We start from the raw sequence: 20,257 nt of genomic DNA, 5'->3' as shown, positions 1-20,257 counted from the left end.
CTGCTGGTGTGATACAGCAGGCAAACAGGCCCATTCATGGTGATTTAATCCTTCACAAAGGAAATCAATTATTATTATTATTATGGATTCCCAGCAGCAATATTTCATCTCCTCACTGACGCTGAATCTTAACTGGGAAATGCAGGACTCATTTTTGTACCTGTCTAGCCACTTGTGGGCGGGGATATTCCATCTGGACCAGAACTGTAAGACGGAGTCTGCATTCCTACAAGGACAGAGCAAGCAGAAGGGACGTCTTTGTAAAGCACAGAAAGAAGAGCATACGCCCACTCTACCAGACACACGTTTTTCAGCACCAATTTTGTTTCACCAAAAATCAAAATGCAGCTGTCAGCCTGCTGATTATGACTGCACCTTCCATGGCACTACTGAAATAACCTCCGGATAAGGGCTTTGGTATTCTCTGTCATGTAACCCCTGGAATCAGAAATAAATGCCATGCTTGCTATTTACGGTAGGAGGGTTTAAAAAAAATCAAGTGCACCCTGGAGTAGTGTGCAGTTAAAGCCACTGACTCACACATGTGACTACTCTGCAGTTGATGGGCATGCATACATCCCTCCAGTGGTAAGCCCATCATTTTTACCAGATCTAGAACTTGGGAGCCAATTATCTCACACTTAACGACGACACATGATTAAGGCTATTATTTAATCACAGGTATTTTTAGTAAAAGTCATGGACAGGTCATGGGCAAGAAACAAAAAATCACGGCCCGTGACCTGTCCGTGACTTATACCATAAATACACATGATTGAATGTTGGGGGGAGGGACGCTGCCAGGGGGAGCAGGAGCCCATGGCACCAGCTACTGGGGGGGGGGAGGAGTCTCAGGGGGCTAGCCACTGCTCTGGCCACCGCTGGAGGGAGAGCCCCAGGGGGCCAGTTGCTGCTCCAGCCGCTGCTGGGGGGAGAACGGACAGGGCCAGCCGCTGCTCCAGCCGCCTGGGACCACTGCCAGGAGCCACCAAGCTGTGGCTGCTCCCACTGCTCCTGGGACTGCTGCTCAGGCGGTCCCCAGAGCCAGCTGCCCAGGGTCACCAGAGCACCGGCCAGTGCGACTGGCCCCGGGGCCAGGGACCGCCCAAGCGGCTGGCTGAAGAGCCGCTCCAACTGTGGCCAGTGTAACTGGCCCCAGGACCATCTGAGTAGCTAGCCCCAGGGCCAGGTGCTTGGGCGGCCCTGGGGTCAACCACACCAGCCGCTGCAAAAGTCACGGAGGTCGCAGAAGTCACAGATTCCGTGACTTCTGCGACCTCTGTGAAACACGGAGCCCTACACATGATGTATTCTGCTAAGCTACGAAACCACTAAGTGCTGTGTGTGACAGATATGGCAATTTCCTGCAATATCCTTGAAAGACCTTATTATATTACATTTATGTATTATTGTGGGCTGGAATTGTATGTAACAATTCTAGGGGGGAGATGTGACAGATGTGAGACCTGGGAGTTTACAAGACTAAATTGGAAATGAACTAGAGAAGTATGGACTTTAGGGACAGTAAGTGTGAAGTGGGTTTCCTCAGGAATCCCTAGGGAGAAATTAATACAAATTCCGCAGTTCTGGTTATGCAAAAACCCGTTTGGACACTATGCCTTGAGGAGAGGGTCACTGTCTGCTAATTACCTGTTACAGAAGCCTGAGATCAAAGGCTGGAGCTGTACAAAGAAACAGCTGATCTGTCCAGTCTCTGTTCTGGATCTAAGACAGATGAACTTGTTTCCATTGGGAAAACCCTGTTGTGGGTCTGAAATACTAAAACCTACCAGAGCCCTAGGCTGGACTTGGGGGTGATCTCTGGTAAGCATTCTAGCACAGGTGTAGGTTCTTGTATTGTTTTAATATGGTTTCTCTGTAATGCTTTTACCTTAAGAATAAATATGCTTGCTTAGAAGGAGCTGTGTGGTCGCTTGACACTGTGGGTGATACATTGGTCAGAGCCCTCAGGGAGACAGCAAAGCACAGGCACTTGGCTTTTAAGCAGTCCGGCTTTCTGGCGATATCTCAGTGTAAGCCATGAAACTGTGCAGCCTTAAAATCCCTCGTCAGAAGGGAGTGAGATGTGGGTCTCTGCCCAAGAGAGGTGCCCTTGGTTTTCCATGTCAGGGAAATACAAGTGCAGTTGCCTTGAACTGTGACAATGAGGTTAATATTTTAGGTCTCTCATTGTCAATGAATCAGTCATCAGACCTAATTGTAGAAAGGAAAGACTAAGGTATTGGGTATGGAAACATACAGGGAAGAGAGAGCCCTGAAAGGCAGGAGTTTTTTATTTCAGCTAAATTCAATATCTAAAAGAGCTGCAGAGGTTAGCATGCCTCCTCCAGATATTGTAAAGGATGACTGAGAACAGCAAACCAATTTTAAAAAATGAAAGAAAATAGACTCTTCTTCCTGCAGATCTCACACCTTGTATCTTCTAGACCCGATCAGCATGAATCCTTTATACATTGTGTGCAGATGCTGCAGAGCATAATTTTACTTCAAACTTTTCAGTTACCTAATTTAACCTGCAGCCATTCCTCCTTTCCCTTGTACAGCTTTGGCAACTTGAGATAGGTGGAATCATCAGTCAATCAAAATGATGAAGAGGTATCTGCCACCTACTGCACTTCCTGCCTCTCACCCACTCTTCTAGAGTATAACATTCTGGTTTTCCTGACAATGCTTACACCAGCACCAGAAGATTATGCATACAAACAGAACTTACCCTGATGACACTCTATTAACTATCATCTTGTGGTTCTCTTGAATGCTGTATCTTTGGAGCTAGCTTACATTTAATTTATACTGTAGTTATAAAGAATTTACCACCTGGAGCTTACAACAAGATGACACAGTCTCTGAGACTCATGATATCTGGTGTGTGTCTTAAAACTCCAACTCCTGGAGTCAGATGAATATGGGAGAATCTCAGCTTTTTTAAAAAAATAAGTTTCTAGCCCTGATGTCTGCAGAGCAAAAATGGAAAACGTGGACTCTAAAGACTCAACTACCAGAAGGCAACTAAAAAGAACCAAAAGTTTTGGGTTTTTTAAAATCTCATTTTTGAGCCAATCTTATGTTTTTTGAGGCCTGATTCATGATTTTTGAACACTTGGGGTTGGCAGTGCTGTAGCTTAATATTTACACTTACAAAGTATTTGTCCCTGGGGGTAGTGACTTGCCATTGGGTTAATGGAGTCTGGGTTCACTTTGCCCTGCCCCATGAATTTGGGCCCGAGGCACATACTTAGTTTGCCTATGCCTTAAACCTGCATAACTGGGTCCTGTAGACAGCACCATGTCAAGCCTTGCCAACTGCTCCTTCTCCTGCCTCCAGCTGAAATTGGGGAACCCTGGATCCAACGTCTGACTCAGAGGCAGACCCTGCTAGGGGTCCTGCAACAAGCCTATGTACTGTACTGAAATCCTCCCACTGAAATCACTGCCTTAATTTTCCTACCTACTGCAGGGATTAGACCAGTAGATCTATGGAATGGCTTTGGAGCACTTTCTATACATGCACCTTTCTGATTGTTGGTAAAAGAATTCACCTCATTAATGCCCAACAAAGACCAAAGTATCGTGGTTCTTTATATCCTTTTCATAAGTTGCATCTCGTAAATCCACTCAGACACTGCAGGTGGATTATGCCATTTCTTGGGAGGCTGGAATCATTCTTGCTTGCTTCATATCGCCTGATCCATCCACAGTATGCAGACCATCCCTTCCACCCCTGCAGGCCATGACTCATTGCTTAACTGTATACATGCATACACCTGTTCTCAACAGCAGCATAGTTAGGCTGTAACTGACATCTCTGTGTGCCAACAACTTTAAAATATTTTCTATACCAATGCTTAGGAAATGAGTATCAACAGAATAATTACTCTATATTCTATGACACATATACTATATATAAATAATAATACACAGGAAGGTGTGTCATTTTACCCTGTTGAGAGCCAAAAGCACAGAGAATTCAACGACAGTACCTGAAAAGTAGGCATGTCTGGGTACAACTGTCTGTTTGAAAATTAAATAAACTATTTGATTTTTTTTAAAAGAACCCAAAGTTGTTTTTTTAAATGAAAAATATCCTTTTCCAATCTGAAGTACTGCAGGCTTTTCAGCTACTTATGCGAACTAGATCTTGCCAGGAAAAGCCAGCACCTGGAATCCCTATCGGTTGCTAGTGATACTAACATTACCAGCTTTTCTGGAAATAGAGGTCAGATCAGTGAAAATCAGGCAATGGTTTAAAGCGTAGACTTTGTTTTTGAACGTTCCTGTATCTTGTTTTCACAAGTCCACCTTCTGTGCAAATGGCAGTGGAAACAAGAAACAGATGCCAAAACACTTGTTACTTTCAGCTGCTGACTTCTGTTTTCTGCTTCCACAGGGAATTAGTCAAAGTAAGGTAAAGCCTAGATTTGTGGACCTTATCTGAATCTTATTTTAACAGATCCAATGTCTATTTCTGCAGGTAGCGGTAAAAGTTAAAGTATATTTGTAGAGTTTATGAGGCAGATTCTTGGGACATCACTTACACGCATGCGAAGTGTGGTGTAAATCACTGTCTGTCTGATTAGGTGACCTTTTAACATCCTATTTCCATTGTGTAAATGACTGCACAAGGTGCAAAGCAACAGAGCATCTACAGCTGTATTTTAAATTCCTTACCTTGCTTTTCCCAGCCCCATTGTTATCTAACAATGCTAACTGACGAACAGTTACAGAAATTCAGTCAGTCATGCCAGATACTTGTACAGGTAGAACCTTTGCCAGCCAATCAGATCCCTCTTTTTTTGGAATACAATCTCCCCACTGACATTAAGCATGACACATAGCAGTCTGATTCTATTAAGCAACAGCGATCTGTTTTGACAAGAGGTAAAAGACACCTTACCACCAGTCTAGATAAAATTGCCGGTCTCCAAATCGAAGCAGTTCTGCAAGGCAGTTGAGGCAGGAGTGAAAGTACCAATAAAAAAAGATCAGCCAGATGAAATGATTTGGCACCTGTGTGGGAAACATAATAAAAACAATCCTTCCCTCCTGTACAGTGCCACTCCTCCAGCACTGCTTCACTATAATCAGATATAAACTGGCCCTTGCCACAGCAACTGCTCTCATAAAGAGATCTACCTTCTCCTGGATTTAAAGTATCCAGTTGCAACCAATGCAATGGAGACAGGCTTTTAAATATGATTAATATAAAGAAACACATGAAAATGATTCAAATATAAATAAAGCTCATAGACTAATGCAAGGCAGGAAACTGAGAAACTATATGGGCCTATGGTGTGTAATGAGGTAATTCAGGAAAGCAGACTTCGACTCCCTCAGGGAACGGATGGCCAGGATCCCCTGGGGGACTAACTTGAAGGGGAAAGGAGTCCAGGAGAGCTGGCTGTATTTCAAGGAATCCCTGTTGAGGTTACAGGGACAAACCATCCTGATGAGTCGAAAGAATAGTAAATATGGCAGGCGACCAGCTTGGCTTAATGGTGAAATCCTAGCGGATCTTAAACATAAAAAAGAAGCTTACAGGAAGTGGAAGGTTGGACATATGACCAGGGAAGAGTATAAAAATATTGCTCGGGCATGTAGGAATGTTATCAGGAGGGCCAAATCGCACCTGGAGCTGCAGCTAGCCAGAGATGTCAAGAGTAACAAGAAGGGTTTCTTCAGGTATGCTGGCAACAAGAAGAAAGCCAAGGAATGTGTGGGCCCCTTACTGAATGAGGGAGGCAACCTAGTGACAGAGGATGTGGAAAAAGCTAATGTACTCAATGCTTTTTTTGCCTCTGTTTTCACTAACAAGGTCAGCTCCCAGACTGCTGCGCTGGGCATCACAAAATGCGGAAGAGATGGCCAGCCCTCTGTGGAGATAGAGGCGGTTAGGGACTATTTAGAAAAGCTGGACGTGCACAAGTCCATGGGGCCGGACGAGTTGCATCCGAGAGTGCTGAAGGAATTGGCGGCTGTGATTGCAGAGCCACTGGCCATTATCTTTGAAAACTCGTGGCGAACCGGGGAAGTCCCGGATGACTGGAAAAAGGCTAATGTAGTGCCAATCTTTAAAAAAGGGAAGAAGGAAGATCCTGGGAACTACAGGCCAGTCAGCCTCACCTCAGTCCCTGGAAAAATCATGGAGCAGGTCCTCAAAGAATCAATCCTGAAGCACTTGCATGAGAGGAAAGTGATCAGGAACAGCCAGCATGGATTCACCAAGGGAAGGTCATGCCTGACTAATCTAATCGCCTTTTATGATGAGATTACTGGTTCTGTGGATGAAGGGAAAGCAGTGGATGTATTGTTTCTTGACTTTAGCAAAGCTTTTGACACGGTCTCCCATAGTATTCTTGTCAGCAAGTTAAGGAAGTATGGGCTGGATGAATGCACTATAAGGTGGGTAGAAAGCTGGCTAGATTGTCGGGCTCAACGGGTAGTGATCAATGGCTCCATGTCTAGTTGGCAGCCGGTATCAAGTGGAGTGCCCCAAGGGTCGGTCCTGGGGCCGGTTTTATTCAATATCTTCATAAATGATCTGGAGGATGGTGTGGATTGCACTCTCAGCAAATTTGCGGATGATACTAAACTGGGAGGAGTGGTAGATACGCTGGAGGGGAGGGATAGGATACAGAAGGACCTAGACCAATTGGAAGATTGGGCCAAAAGGAATCTGATGAGGTTCAATAAGGATAAGTGCAGGGTCCTGCACTTAGGACGGAAGAACCCAATGCACAGCTACAGACTAGGGACCGAATGGCTAGGCAGCAGTTCTGCGGAAAAGGACCTAGGGGTGACAGTGGACGAGAAGCTGGATATGAGTCAGCAGTGAGCCCTTGTTGCCAAGAAGGCCAATGGCATTTTGGGATGTATAAGTAGGGGCATAGCGAGCAGATCGAGGGACGTGATCGTTCCCCTCTATTCGACATTGGTGAGGCCTCATCTGGAGTACTGTGTCCAGTTTTGGGCCCCACACTTCAAGAAGGATGTGGATAAATTGGAGAGAGTCCAGCGAAGGGCAACAAAAATGATTAGGGGACTGGAACACATGAGTTATGAGGAGAGGCTGAGGGAGCTGGGATTGTTTAGCCTGCAGAAGAGAAGAATGAGGGGGGATTTGATAGCTGCTTTCAACTACCTGAAAGGGGGTTCCAAAGAGGATGGCTCTAGACTGTTCTCAATGGTAGCAGATGACAGAACGAGGAGTAATGGTCTCAAGTTGCAGTGGGGGAGGTTTAGATTGGATATTAGGAAAAACTTTTTCACTAAGAGGGTGGTGAAACACTGGAATGCGTTACCTAGGGAGGTGGTAGAATCTCCTTCCTTAGAGGTTTTTAAGGTCAGGCTTGACAAAGCCCTGGCTGGGATGATTTAACTGGGAATTGGTCCTGCTTTGAGCAGGGGGTTGGACTAGATGACCTTCTGGGGTCCCTTCCAACCCTGATATTCTATGATTCTATGAATTTTGGAACTGAACCTAGCGAACACAGAGAGTGAGTAACTGGCTGGAGTCAGGCAGAGGACAGGCAAACTCTTCCAGGCAGTTGTGCCAACACTTGTCATAGATCTGGACTGAGTTGTGACCTGCGGAGATGGCTCAATGTGGGAGGGCAGGGTAGATTTTTTATCTGCAGTATGGATAAAAATGTAATATGAACTAGAATGAATCAAATACATTCCTCTTGTACCCTCCAGGATTCCAACAGGGAAATACTCATCCATTAACCATGGTCCCACCTTCAATGTTTTGTTTTCTCTGTATTCTTGTAAGAGATAATATCATTTTAGGCCTCGTCTACACACAAAAGACATACCGCTTTAACTACACCGGTGGAGCAGTACTATCCCCATGGGTGGATGCAGTTAGACTGGAATAAAGGTGCTTTTATCAGTACTGCTTAGGCTTGGTCTATACCTAAATAAAACTAATCCCAGCATAGCTACGTCAGTGAAAAAGCCACAATCCCTAGCAATTTAGCTATGCTGACAAAGTCCCCAGTGTAGATGCTGCTGTGCCGACAGAAGAGTGCTTCTGCTGACATAGCTAACGTCGTCTGGGGAGGTGGCGTTTCTACGCCAGCATAAAAATTCCTTCTCTCAGTGTACACTGCATTCACACTAAGGGGCTATGCCAGGATAAATTTTACTGTACGCAGGAAGGGAAATAGGCTATCCTAGTATAAGGCAGCTTTCTACAGCTATACCTGCATCTATACTACGGATTCAACCAGAATAACTATTTGAGTTTAAAAAAAAGAACACCCCAAACCAAAAATAATTATATTGGTACAAAATCTGTGTGTAGACCAGGTCTTTCACTTGCAAAGCACTTTTCATCCTGAGGGATCCCAAAGAGCTTTAAAAGCTAGAGAATGGTATAGACCAGTGGTTCTCAAAGCCGGTCCGCCACTTGATCAGGGAAAGCCCCAGCGGGCCGGGCCAGTTTGTTTACCTGCCGCGTCCACAGGTTCGGCCGATCGCAGCTCCCCCTGGCCGCGGTTCGCCGCTCCAGGCCAATGCGGGCTGCGGGAAGCGGCGTGGGCCGAGGGATGTGCTGGCCGCCCTTCCCGCAGCACCTTGGCCAGAAGCATGCGGACTGTTGACAGGCCTTGGAAGGGGAAGCTACACAGCTATGAACAGACATAGTGTAAAACAGGGGAAAGTGGAGGAAGGTTAGGGCTCCACCAGGGATGGAGAGGTCTTTCCCACATATCAGTGAGAGAGGTTAGTGTTTGTGGAAAAGAAATAACTGCTAACTTAACACAAGGGTTTTCACTCCAGCTCACTATAGGAAATTTTGTCCCCTCCTCCCAGATGAAGACCTGCCAACACCGATCCATGCACATGTCACCTACAGGTATGTGAAGCAGAATGTGAAAACCATGCACAAGCTCTAGATGGTATAGAATATAACTGCCCACCTTCTCCATGGCTTAGGCTGCTGTGAGAGTATCAGGCTAGTGCTCAAGCCCCTCCAATGGCTCGCAGTTAGCTTCTGCTGCCAATTTAAGGCCTTGGTCCTTATTTTCAAAGCAATTAATGGATCAAACCCTAGCTACATCAAAGATCGAATTTTGATCTTTGAACCACGACAACAGCTGTGCTCCGCTAGGACAATGCAGATCACAGAGCCCACAATGAAGCACATGAGAAGCAGGGACAAACCATTCTCAACTGAGGGGCTCCGCCTATGGAATAAACTCCGAGAGGAGACTGGGCCAATCCAGACTCTGAGGATCTTCCAGAAATGCTGCGAAACCTTCTTCTTCAAAAAAGTAATTCCATCGTAAGAATGACACAACACTGGCACCCCCTTGTACCCAAAAATCTTCAACACTGATACCCTCTTCTGCCCAATAACCCTTACCCAGAACAATAATTTAAAAAAGAAAATACCATACCTCAAATAAAGTTTTGACTCTAAAAAGTGAGACATGCCAGAGAGTCCATGAAGTCCACTAGGGACTTTACTATTGCTCCTGATTTTACATGGAAGGCAATCAGATGCTGTGGGATGGACAGCAATATAAAACCCTAAGTGAGATTAAAGAGCTAGAAGGGAATAGATCTAGCATGGTTACTGGACCCCTGGCATTCCCAAATCTCCTTTGTTTTCTATTCCAAAGGGAAATTTCTAATAGTTACACATCAGCTTAACCCTGGAATCGAAAAGCATGCAGATTGACCTCACCGCTAGTTTTAAGATGTATTCTGTGAGCAGGGTGGACTCGATTTCCTGCAGAAACAAACAAAATAGATGAATGTTATCTCTGGCCCTGGTCTGAATGAGTCAGAATTTGGTTCAAGAAAATAACCAGGTGTGATTTGCTTACATTTATGGGCTTCATTGATTTATGAATATTTGGTACAATCCACTGGAACAAAAAATAAACACAGAATTGAGGATATAAACAGTTCTTTCTGCAAGGCATTGTAAAGTGACTCATTCTTTTATGTCTCTGCTATAATGAAAAAGCACAAGTGCAGCTTGTGTAGCATACAAACCCTTCCTGGGCTGTCATACCAACTGAATAGCTAGGAGGACACCTGACACCCTGCTAAACAGCTGCATCCCAACCTGCCAGCTGACTGTTGTTGTTCTCATGGGTAGCACCCTTTCGGGTGTAAAGACCATGAAGTTCTATAATGCTTTCAGCATCAGTTTGGATATGGAGCTGGAATCTCTACCCCCCTGCATTAGTGTGTGCATCACTGAAGCTTGGGGGTACAAAGCGCTTGTACTCTCTCTTCTCTAGCTGGGAGCAAACGGAACACAATCAAATGTACGGGGGTACATCAGCATGGTAAAGAATCCTCAGCACTTGCTATCATGATGCAAAAGGGTGGCATCTTAGATGAACATGCAGTAATAAGAGCTCTAAGTGCATTAGTAAAGTTAGTAGTTTACTAGATGGATTATTAAACTGTACTAATGCACTACAAATTATGCTTGATTACTGAAAAAAATCCTCATCTAAGTGAATCCTCCTCCTTCACTGCACTCAATTGCCACCGCTACAGGCAAAAGGATTTTGGAGCAAACGGTGGAAGGGAAAATACTGGACAACAAGGCAGATGACAACTGCTGAGGACAGAGAGTGAACGGGATGAGCTGATGAACTGGGTGTTAGGGTAGGAATTGGGAACAAATATGGGGCATGGATATTTGTGCACTTGGTTGAGGATTTAGTCTCCTCATTGAATCCTCACTAGTCTTCAGGTCCCGGTGGAAATTCCTTTGCAATTTAACCCCAGCCCAGTTTAGATCTTGGCTATTAAACATTTTCCAGCTTGCTGTGAGAGGAGCAGCTGAGATGGGGAGAAGCCCAAAGAAGTGGCAGAACAAGTTTAATAATCCTTTTGGTGACTAGGGACGCAGTGGGTACTTTCCCTCACTCTCTCAGTCACACGTCTGTAAATTCCCAGTGCTTAACTTGAGGCATGGACAGTTGTGGAGGAGCAAGTCAGCAACACCACTAACAGGAGTGGAGAACTCCCCCTCTCCCCCCGCCCCTTCAGCATCTTTACTTTGTTATATTATATCTGCACTGTGGTCTCGTGGTAGCTCGCTGAGGCAGTAACTGTGGCTTGGTCTATACTTAAAACTTGTTCTGTCATAGCTATGTCAATCAGGGGTGATGGCAAAACCCCAGCGGAGACACAGCTATGCCAACAGAAGAGTGCTAACATCAGCATAGCTAACATCGATCAGGGACGTGGTGTGCCTGCAGCAGCAGAAAAAACTCCTCCTGTCGGCGTACACTGCACCCATGCTATGCTGGCATAGGCGCTGTAGAATAGATATAGCCTCAGTCTAAGCAGATACTGACAGGAATCTAAATGATTGATCCATTTCCAAATTGCGTGAGTATTAAGGTAGATGCAGGGGCTTATTTTGACAGTAAAGAAAATGAAGTGGTAAAGGTCAGATCTAAATAGCTTATCGCATTAAGTGGTAATATGTGGTTCACAGAGGCCTCATTATCCATGGTAGCTGAATCCCTGGGGTTTAACCTTAGACAAAAAACATACCTGCTGTATTAGCCCCAGCATGAGATGAAAGAGAAAAACCTGCAAAGAAAACAACAAAAGTAGATTTTGGAGCCTTAGTTCCCTTAAACTGAGTTGACAGTATCCTGGGTCATCACTGCAAAATCTCCAGTCTATCTTGTATTTAAACATTATAACCACCACAGCATCTTCAAGTGCAACTGACCCTAAAATATCTGGTGCTGCAGCAAGCTCGAGTGAATGGCATGCTTCCCAGCGTATCAGTCATTCTAATACAAGATGTCAAACATCTACAGCTGCAAAATACAAGGACTCGTCTTGTCATCTGTATTTTCATGAAGTCTGCAGTGCAATTTTATCTTGTGTATTTCCTGCATTAACTGACCAAAGATCAGCTGATCCGGTGGCCTAGTGGCCATGCACTGAGTTATACATGCAGGGTCCATATTTGGATGCTAAGTTTGGTCCTTTGCTCTTTGTGTTGGTTGGAGACAGGAGAGTTCCAGAGGCCTCACATCAGTGTCAGTGACCCCACTGGACAACACTTTACAGGCTGCAAAAGGAACCTTTAGCATAAGACTTGCTAAGGCACAGGGGTCTAAGGGGTATCAAGAGGGCTCCCCTATAGAGACAATCTATGAAAGCCAACCCCCATTTCTCATTCAAGTGTTCTAAAGATGGGGGTGGGGATTCAAAATGGATTTGTGAAAAATGGACATTTTTGCAAAAATGTCAATAAAAAGTCTGAAATGTGTGTCAATTTGATGACATTTCACAACACAAGTGCGGTACAACTTGCCTCAATGAAGCTAAAAGAGGCTTCAGGTAGCACTGCTGGCTGTTGCATTTTTAGGATGCATTTGGGATGGCATTCCATCCCTGGTAGACCAAGAGCTGGAAGGATGTCCTAGGACACTCTTCTAGCCCTCCAGGGAGTGAGGGGCCTAAGAAAAATCTTTTTAACACAGCAGAAACGGCTTACCTGTGTTTGTAAAATGTCATGGGAAAATCATGCATGGCTCAGAACTGTCACATTCAGCCTCCAAGGGAACATATGCAGTGTGAAACCTCAAGATCTGATACATTCACTGTGATAGCGGGAGCAGAGAAGTGGACAGTTTTAAATGCAATGCCTTGTTCTTACCATTTCAATGAATCTCCTAATGATATAGCCTTGCCGGCAATTCTTTTGTCTTGGGAAATTCAGCTGGTAGCAAAGCGTGGGGGCTAGCAGGAAGTAATACAGATCTGGGGGAAGAAGAAAAATACCAGGCTTTAAAAAAAATTCACTCTTCATGGCAAATCGACTTTAGAATTCAGTTTATCTACACAGTTTGGACCATATTTATTTTTTTTGTGAAGTACTGTGATTTCAACCAATACAGGCTTTGTCTGAAAGCTAATGTTGCTAGATGGAACTGGGAAAGAGATGGAGGTTGCCATATTGTTGGAGCATGATATTCCAATCATAACCAGAACCATGGAGTATCTTGATGCCATCACTTTGGGTACCCAGTAAACTGTAGGAATGCACAAATGAACATGGGTAATTCCAATGACAGATAATCTAAGGCTAGATCCTGACCTATGCTACATGCATAACTCCAATGTAAATAAGTCACTTAAGAAGTGGGTGGATGACTTAGCTCACAGTGGGTGTAGACATACCCACGGCTGGCCCATGCCAGCTGACACAGGCTTGCGGGGCTTGCGTAAGGGACTGTTTAATTAGAGTGTAGACATGTAGGCTTGGGATGGAGCACAAGCTCTAGGATCCTGTGAGGTAGGAGGGTCCCAGAGCTTGGGATGCAGCCCAAGCCCGAACCTCTACACTGCAATTAAACAGCCCCTTAGCCCGAGCCCTGCAAGCCTGAGTCTGCTGACACAGGTCAGCCACAGGTGTCTAACTGCAGTGTAGACATACCCCCTGACAGCTAAACTGTGACATAAAGCAGCAGCCTGAAATGTGGGTGGTGCTGAATCACTCCATCCCACAACATGCGGTGCAGCAATTACCGGGTGATACAGTGCCTTCTGGAGTACCCAGAGACACCGTTCTTAAAGAGGGCAATGGCCACGCCTGGCTCCTCTCCACCCCTAGGGACAGGCTTGGCAGCCCAAACAGTCCTGATGCTCAGGGAAGCATGAGGACTGGAACTGTGGCCAGCCTCTGCATGGGGGCTCTGTGAAGGGAGAAGTTCCTTGCCTTCCCTCCACCCTTACACATGTGCAGGGGACAGCACAATCTCGCCCTAAGAGGCCCTGAAAGGTTCATGAAAAAATTCTCACTTGATGTTGTTTGCTTTTAGCATTTATGAATGTATTCATTTTGGGTGAAACCCTGGCCCTCTGAAACCAGTGGGAGTTTCCTCCTGACTTCAGTGGGGTCAGGATATCACCCTTTATCTTTGCATCTTCTAAGTGACTATACACCACAGTCATAGTAGGGCTAAGCTGGAAGAGCGACACTGCCACACAATGCACTCCATAATAGCTAAATGTCGCTGCATTTGTCAATCAGTTTGACTCTGACTGTGTTAAGCTATCACTGCTCATCGCAAAACGCTTTGGGATGAGTGAGGCTGCTGTGCCCACATAATGTATCACATTTGGAAGCTTGCATGGAGCTCAATCAGAATTCAACAGCTACAAAACACAAATCATGCAGAGACATGGCAGAACTCGCAATATAGCAAAGAGAACTCCTTGAACCAAAGACGTTCTCTTCTGAGGATCTTATCTCTGTAACAGCATTAGAATAATAGAATCCTAGAAAGGTAGGGCTGGAAGGGACCTTAAAAGGTCATCTGGTCCACCCCTCTCTGCTGAAGTAAACCTAGAACCTCCCTGACAGGTGTTAATCTAACCTTTCTTAAAAGCCTCCAGTGACGAGATTCCACAACCTCCTCTGGAAGCCTATTTCAGGTCTGACAGAGCTGTGCAGTTAAGACAGTTAAGTTTTCATAGAAGCAATGACTAGAATGCAGGCTAAATGGCAGTGCTGTGAGATGTGCTCCATACTTTCAAACTTAAGGCCAAGATTTTATAAAATGAGTAACTAATGTTAGGCTCCTAAGATCATACTGAGGCCCCTAAATAAAAGGCCTGATTTTTAAAAGTGCTGAATCCCCAACAGTTCCCATTGAGTCAAGGTGGGGATATCTTTCGAAGGCACCAGTGTCAGTTAGGCAGCTAATAAAAAAATCACAAACTTGATTCAAAAAGTAGTTCCAGGTATTACATCTGCCCCGAATGCAACTAGCCATTTTTGGACCATATTTGCATTTTTATTGTGAAGTACTGTGATTTCAACCAATACAGGCTTTGTCTGAGAGCTAATGTTGCTAGATGGAACTGGGAAAGAGATGGAGGTTGCCGTATTGTTGGAGCATGATATTCCAATCATAACCAGAACCATGGAGTATCTTGATGCCATCACTTTGGGTACCCAAAGTGGCTTTACAAATATAGTTTCCATTTAAAACATTCTGCCCCCTGCTCAACATACAAACAAATGTTGCCCTGTGAAAGACTCACAAACAACACACTGTACAAGGGGAACTGTGAAACTGACTATACCTAAAGTACTGCCAAATATACAAAGTAAACTAAAAAAACCCAGATATTGTTTTCTCTGTTCTCCTCCACTTACAATTGCCTTAGGTGGACTTGTAACAGTGGCAGGTAAAGTATTTTCAGCCAGAAGTGTGATTTGTAAGGGACAATGTTCTTTTAAGAAGAGCTATTAGAAATGCAATTTTTGTTCATCTGGTTATCAGGGTAAGAGCTGCTGCAAATACAGTGAAGAGTGCTGACGGTGAAGAGGTAACTGCTGAAATATGAGGAAATGTTACCTTTTACTTTCAGGTTCATTGGGTACATGATCTGCTTTGACTGTCCTCTTTCGTTCCTTCTGGACTGATGGGCTGAAGGATCTGTTGCTAACAAAAGGTGTAACATCTATCATATGGTTTCAAGTGAATTGAAGGTCACAAATGACTTTATATAACAAGCCGGGACTGAAGAGAGCTCAACTTTTACAAAGTTCAAGGAGGTGACACCAACACCAACGTTCTGTCCAACTTTGACTTCATGCTAATCTGTGGGTGCATAGTTTCCAACACTTTGGGTCAAGGGTCAACTTTTCCTCTCTCTCTCTTTAGGCACTTAGGTAGCCCCCATTCCCATAATATCTGAGCACCTCACAATGATTGCGTTCACCCTACCATACTTCTGAGGCAGGGCAGGGTGAGGCTATTATCCCCATTGTACAGATGGGGCACTGAGGCACAGAGAGGCCTTCCCCCATGTCACACTGGAAGTCTATGGCAAAGCAGAGATTTGAACCTGGGTCTCCTGAGTGTCAGACTAGCACCCTAACCATTGGACCCTTCTTCCTCTTTTTCACAAAGAAAACCACTTCTTCATGAAAAAGAAACCATCTCATGAACACGTCTCCTGTGGTTCATGACTGTGTGAACTACTTCCCCTTCCTTTTGTGATCACACGAACTACTGCCCTTCCCCTCTGTGATTATGCGCATCATCTGCTATTGGTTGGGGCAAACCAGCGCACAGGGTTTAGTTGCAGGATGACTGGAGGAAGCTAATATACAATTAAAAGAGGAGCCCAGATGAGGCAAGCAAGAGGCTAGAGTAGGTAAGACTCTAAGCAGGTAGGAGCTCATGGTAGGATTTTCACATGAGCTCAGAGTTGCCCTAACTCTGAGCCCACTGAAGTCAATGGTAGAGAGGAATTTAAATCATTTTAATCAATCTATTCCCAGTTACACCTATGTCTTCACTGCCAAAAAGGTGTGTTTTTACACCAAGACAGCTAGCTCCAGATACTGATCCCAACCCTACTGGTGACTCACGTGGGAGTCAATATGGTTCCACAGGATGAAATTTCTGCTTTTTCTGTTAAGTTTTTTAAAACCTAGCAAATTACATCCAAAAAACTATGTTAAATGATCATTACGGTTGCAAAGCGAAGCGCTCAAAAGTTAGGAAACGTCAGAATTCAGGTTGCCTGTGCAACCTTAATTCAGCATCCTTGTGCATATGTGTTAATGACATGATCACATTCTATCTTTTCCACAGGACCGCCGCCTCGTTCGGTGCACAGGAGAGAGAGGCTGAGTTATTACTGCTGGTTCACCAGGCCGGGTGAATCCTATTTGCTCCCAACCAAGAGCATCAAAGGGGTCAGAATGTCTTTTGGAGGAGAGGAGAACTAGGGCTAGGGATGCTGCTAGGAACAAGCGAAGGTCAGGAGAAAGTGTAGGCTGAGGGGTAAGTATGGTTGTTACTTAAATTAACAAAAAAGGCAAACCCTAGGGAGGGGCAAACTTAGACATTAACCTATTGTGTGCACGTTGTTCTGAAAGCAGAGTGAGACTCTGCCTGTTCAAAAACACCGAGGCCCTGGTCCTGTTCCCACCAAAATCAGTGGTACCAGAGCTAGCCCTTATAGAGCACTTTATATCTTATATCAAATTTTAATGAATGAATCCTTACAATAACTGTGTGAGGTAACAGATGTCTAGATGCCTCAACAAAAGCACATTTACAAATACTCTGGACAGAGAGATTTTCCATCAATAGATTGGGAAGCTGAGACAAGGAGACTGCCACACAAGGAATCCATGACAGAGCTGGAATTAGAACCCAAGCCCCTGGCGTTGATGTGCTCGGTCCACTGAGCCACATATAAATGGTACGTTCTTTTCGGTGCCTACTGATAAGAGATAGGAGGGTTCAGAATTTGCTGACCTTGCACTCTGGAAGTTCCTCTGACTGGTCTAGGGGTTCCCTCCCTATACCAGCGATTCACCTGATAGTAGGAGAACAGTTTCAGGGCAATGATGATATACACAAACATGGTCAGCAACCCTCCAGCTAAGAAACAAGAGAGAAAATAACCTGTTGTGGTAATTCCAAGTGCAGTTTATCTTTTCTTCTCAAACACACAGACTCAGGACAATGATGTTGTCTTTGCTAATTAGATAAAGGATATCAGTCTATCTGTGCAGCCTGCCTAATGCATCCATAAAAGAGATTTGCAAACGAATTCCTTCTCATTACAAGGAGGTGCCCAGTGACACTTGACTGCTTGAGTGTTCTTTAAATCTATACACACCTTGGGAGGCAATTTCCTGCTGGCACCGACCTTGGCAGAGGGCTCTGGCAGCAGAGATTCTGTCACAAAGCCCACAAGAGCCAACGCAGCCCCAAACGTAGGCAGCCCTTGGCCAGGGAAAGCGCATGGCAAGTCAGCCAAGAGATGTACTGGCTCAGAGAGAGGCTCTGCCAGAGAGGCTCCACTAGACCCCTAGAGACTGAAACGGCTGGACGGCAGCAGCCAGCTCTCCCCCGCATGAATCCCCCCCATAGCGAAAGGGGCCTGGCTCCTATAGAGAAGCACAGTGTGAACCACGCTGCCCCAGGAGGGTGGCTCAACCCTGAAACCAGGCAAAGCTGTGAATCAGAGGTTGGTAACAGAAGTGACCATTGAAAAGAAAGCATGTGTCAGCCTGTTACCACACAGCGATACTAGAGAAGCCATAGGCTCTCTCTAGATTTAGTATAGGAAAGAACTGTGGTACCTGGGACTTCTTAATGGCAAACAATGTAAGGAGTTAAAATCATAAAGCATGGCAGAGAAAGCTTCTTGAAATATGGTTTAATATGGTTTCCTGCTCCCTAGCCATGTAGCCATATCATATTAGTTACATTAGATGATGGTGTTACATCGCTAATCTGCGCACGCCAAAACTAAGTGACCCTCCAAATGAAAGGAGTACCATTTTGAGAGAGCTTCTCTATTTATTTATTTATCTATCTATTTATTTCATGATTTCTGTGTGTATATAAAGTCTGCTGCAGTTTCCACGGTAAACATCTGATGAAGTGAGCTGTAGCTCACGAAAGCTCATGCTCAAATAAATTGGTTAGTCTCTAAGGTGCCACAAGTACTCCTTTTCTTTTTGCGAATACAGACTAACACGGCTGTTCCTCTGAAACCTGTCTCTATTTATTGTCACTCATCATTTCACTTGACTGAATTAACACTATTACCCACCTCACACATTTACCCTCAAAAACCTGAATGAATACAGATTTTTTAATAATTGGCGCATTATTAAACAGAGCATGCAAGACATGAAAGTGTCATGGCATGCTAATAGTGTCGGGAGCTCTGGGTAGGCTGTGACACCTGGACTTTCCAATGAGTTACTATTTGTTTCAGCAGATGGAGCTATTGCTATTGCATTACTATACATGCCACCCTGCCGCTGCTCCCCCCTCCCCCGTTCCTCAGACGTTCTTGTTAACTGCTGGAAATGGCCCACCTCGATTATCACTACAAATGGTTTCTCCCCTCCCCGGCCCGGTAATAGCTCATCTTAAGTGATCCCTCTCCTTACAGTTTTCAGAGTAACAGCCGTGTTAGTCTGTATTCGCAAAAAGAAAAGGAGTACTTGTGGCACCTTAGAGACTAATCAATTTATTAGAGCATAAGCTTTCGTGAGCTATAGCTCACTTCATCAGATGCATATCGTGGAAACTGCGATATGCATCTGATGAAGTGAGCTGTAGCTCACGAAAGCTTATGCTCTAATAAATTGGTTAGTCTCTAAGGTGCCACAAGTCCTCCTTTTCTTTCTCCTTACAGTGTGTATGATAACACCCAGTTTTTCATGTTCTGGGTGTATATAAATCTCCTTACTGTATTTTCCACTGAATGCATCCGATGCAGTGAGCTGTAGCTCACGAAAGCTTATGCTCAAATAAATTGGTTAGTCTCTAAGGTGCCACAAGTACTCCTTTTCTTTATACATGCCCAATTTGTTCAAAGAAAAAAGTACTTTTTTTGCTCGGTTATTTGTTGAAAGAATTGCCAGCTACATCCAGGCAAATTATAAACAATATGATAGTTTAGCAAATTGGTTAACCTGCTATGTACATTCAGTGCCCAAGCTGCAGAACTCCAGGTTCACTAGTGTGCACACAGGTAGCACTTGTAATTATCACATACGTGCATATGCAAACTGGGTGACTGCACACTCAAATGACTAGCTGTGCATTTAACTGGCCATTTGCACCACAAATTAGGCTCACATTTTTGTATGTCCATTTGCAGGCCTCTTAGGCCTTTACGTAATTCCTTCCTGTGTGTACGTAAACAGCAGCTTTCACCTTGATAATCTGCCATCTCCTTCAGCCAGATTCCCGCACTTAGCCACAATCCAGTGTTTTAAAACATCACAGGTAACTACAATGGAAGTGACCAGGTGCCAGACTGGGACACTGAAGGATACATTTGCCAGAATGAGTAGGTTTTTATAAAGAAGACATATTTATGCACAGGTATATTGGGAAAAGGAATATAAACAAGTACACAAAAACTGAATATACATTTCCTAAAATATATTTTTAAAATATGTCTACTTGTGGGTGTAGTGGTTTAAATTAGAATTTGGGATAGATGGGCTAATAATGTATTGTACAAGCATCTATTTATTATATGAGGCTATAGACCAACAAAGGTTTCTGTTAACATCATAAACTTTGAGAGAGGAGAACTGGGACTCCTGACTCCTCTTGGTATGCAAACTTATTACCATCACCCCTGACAGAAGCTACACACATGTACAAAATGGCCAGGGAACAGACACTTGGAAGAGAAGGATAGAATATCTTGAAGAATTGTTTCTTTATAT

At 44.4% G+C, this 20,257-nt stretch overlaps 1 protein-coding gene across 5 annotated transcripts in view; it reads right to left on the bottom strand.

Moving 5' to 3' along the window:
* Positions 1–20,257, bottom strand: part of LOC140896131 (diacylglycerol O-acyltransferase 1-like) — a 41,763-nt gene that overhangs the window by 4,780 nt on the left and 16,726 nt on the right. For all 5 annotated transcript variants that reach the window (XM_073307352.1, XM_073307351.1, XM_073307349.1 and 2 more), the window contains 8 exons: positions 17,307–17,432; positions 15,387–15,473; positions 12,677–12,780; positions 11,554–11,592; positions 9,855–9,896; positions 9,713–9,757; positions 4,916–5,028; positions 161–226 (listed from right to left, as the gene is read on the bottom strand). In XM_073307352.1, the coding sequence (XP_073163453.1) occupies positions 161–226; positions 4,916–5,028; positions 9,713–9,757; positions 9,855–9,896; positions 11,554–11,592; positions 12,677–12,780; positions 15,387–15,473; positions 17,307–17,432 (622 nt within the window). The remainder of the gene's footprint in view (positions 1–160; positions 227–4,915; positions 5,029–9,712; positions 9,758–9,854; positions 9,897–11,553; positions 11,593–12,676; positions 12,781–15,386; positions 15,474–17,306; positions 17,433–20,257) is intronic.

Source organism: Lepidochelys kempii, chromosome 12 (genome assembly GCF_965140265.1).
Source record: "Lepidochelys kempii isolate rLepKem1 chromosome 12, rLepKem1.hap2, whole genome shotgun sequence".
Classification (NCBI taxonomy): Eukaryota; Metazoa; Chordata; order Testudines; family Cheloniidae; genus Lepidochelys; species Lepidochelys kempii.
Note: the sequence above shows the minus strand (reverse complement) of the source record. Positions and strands in the feature narration are given on the sequence as shown.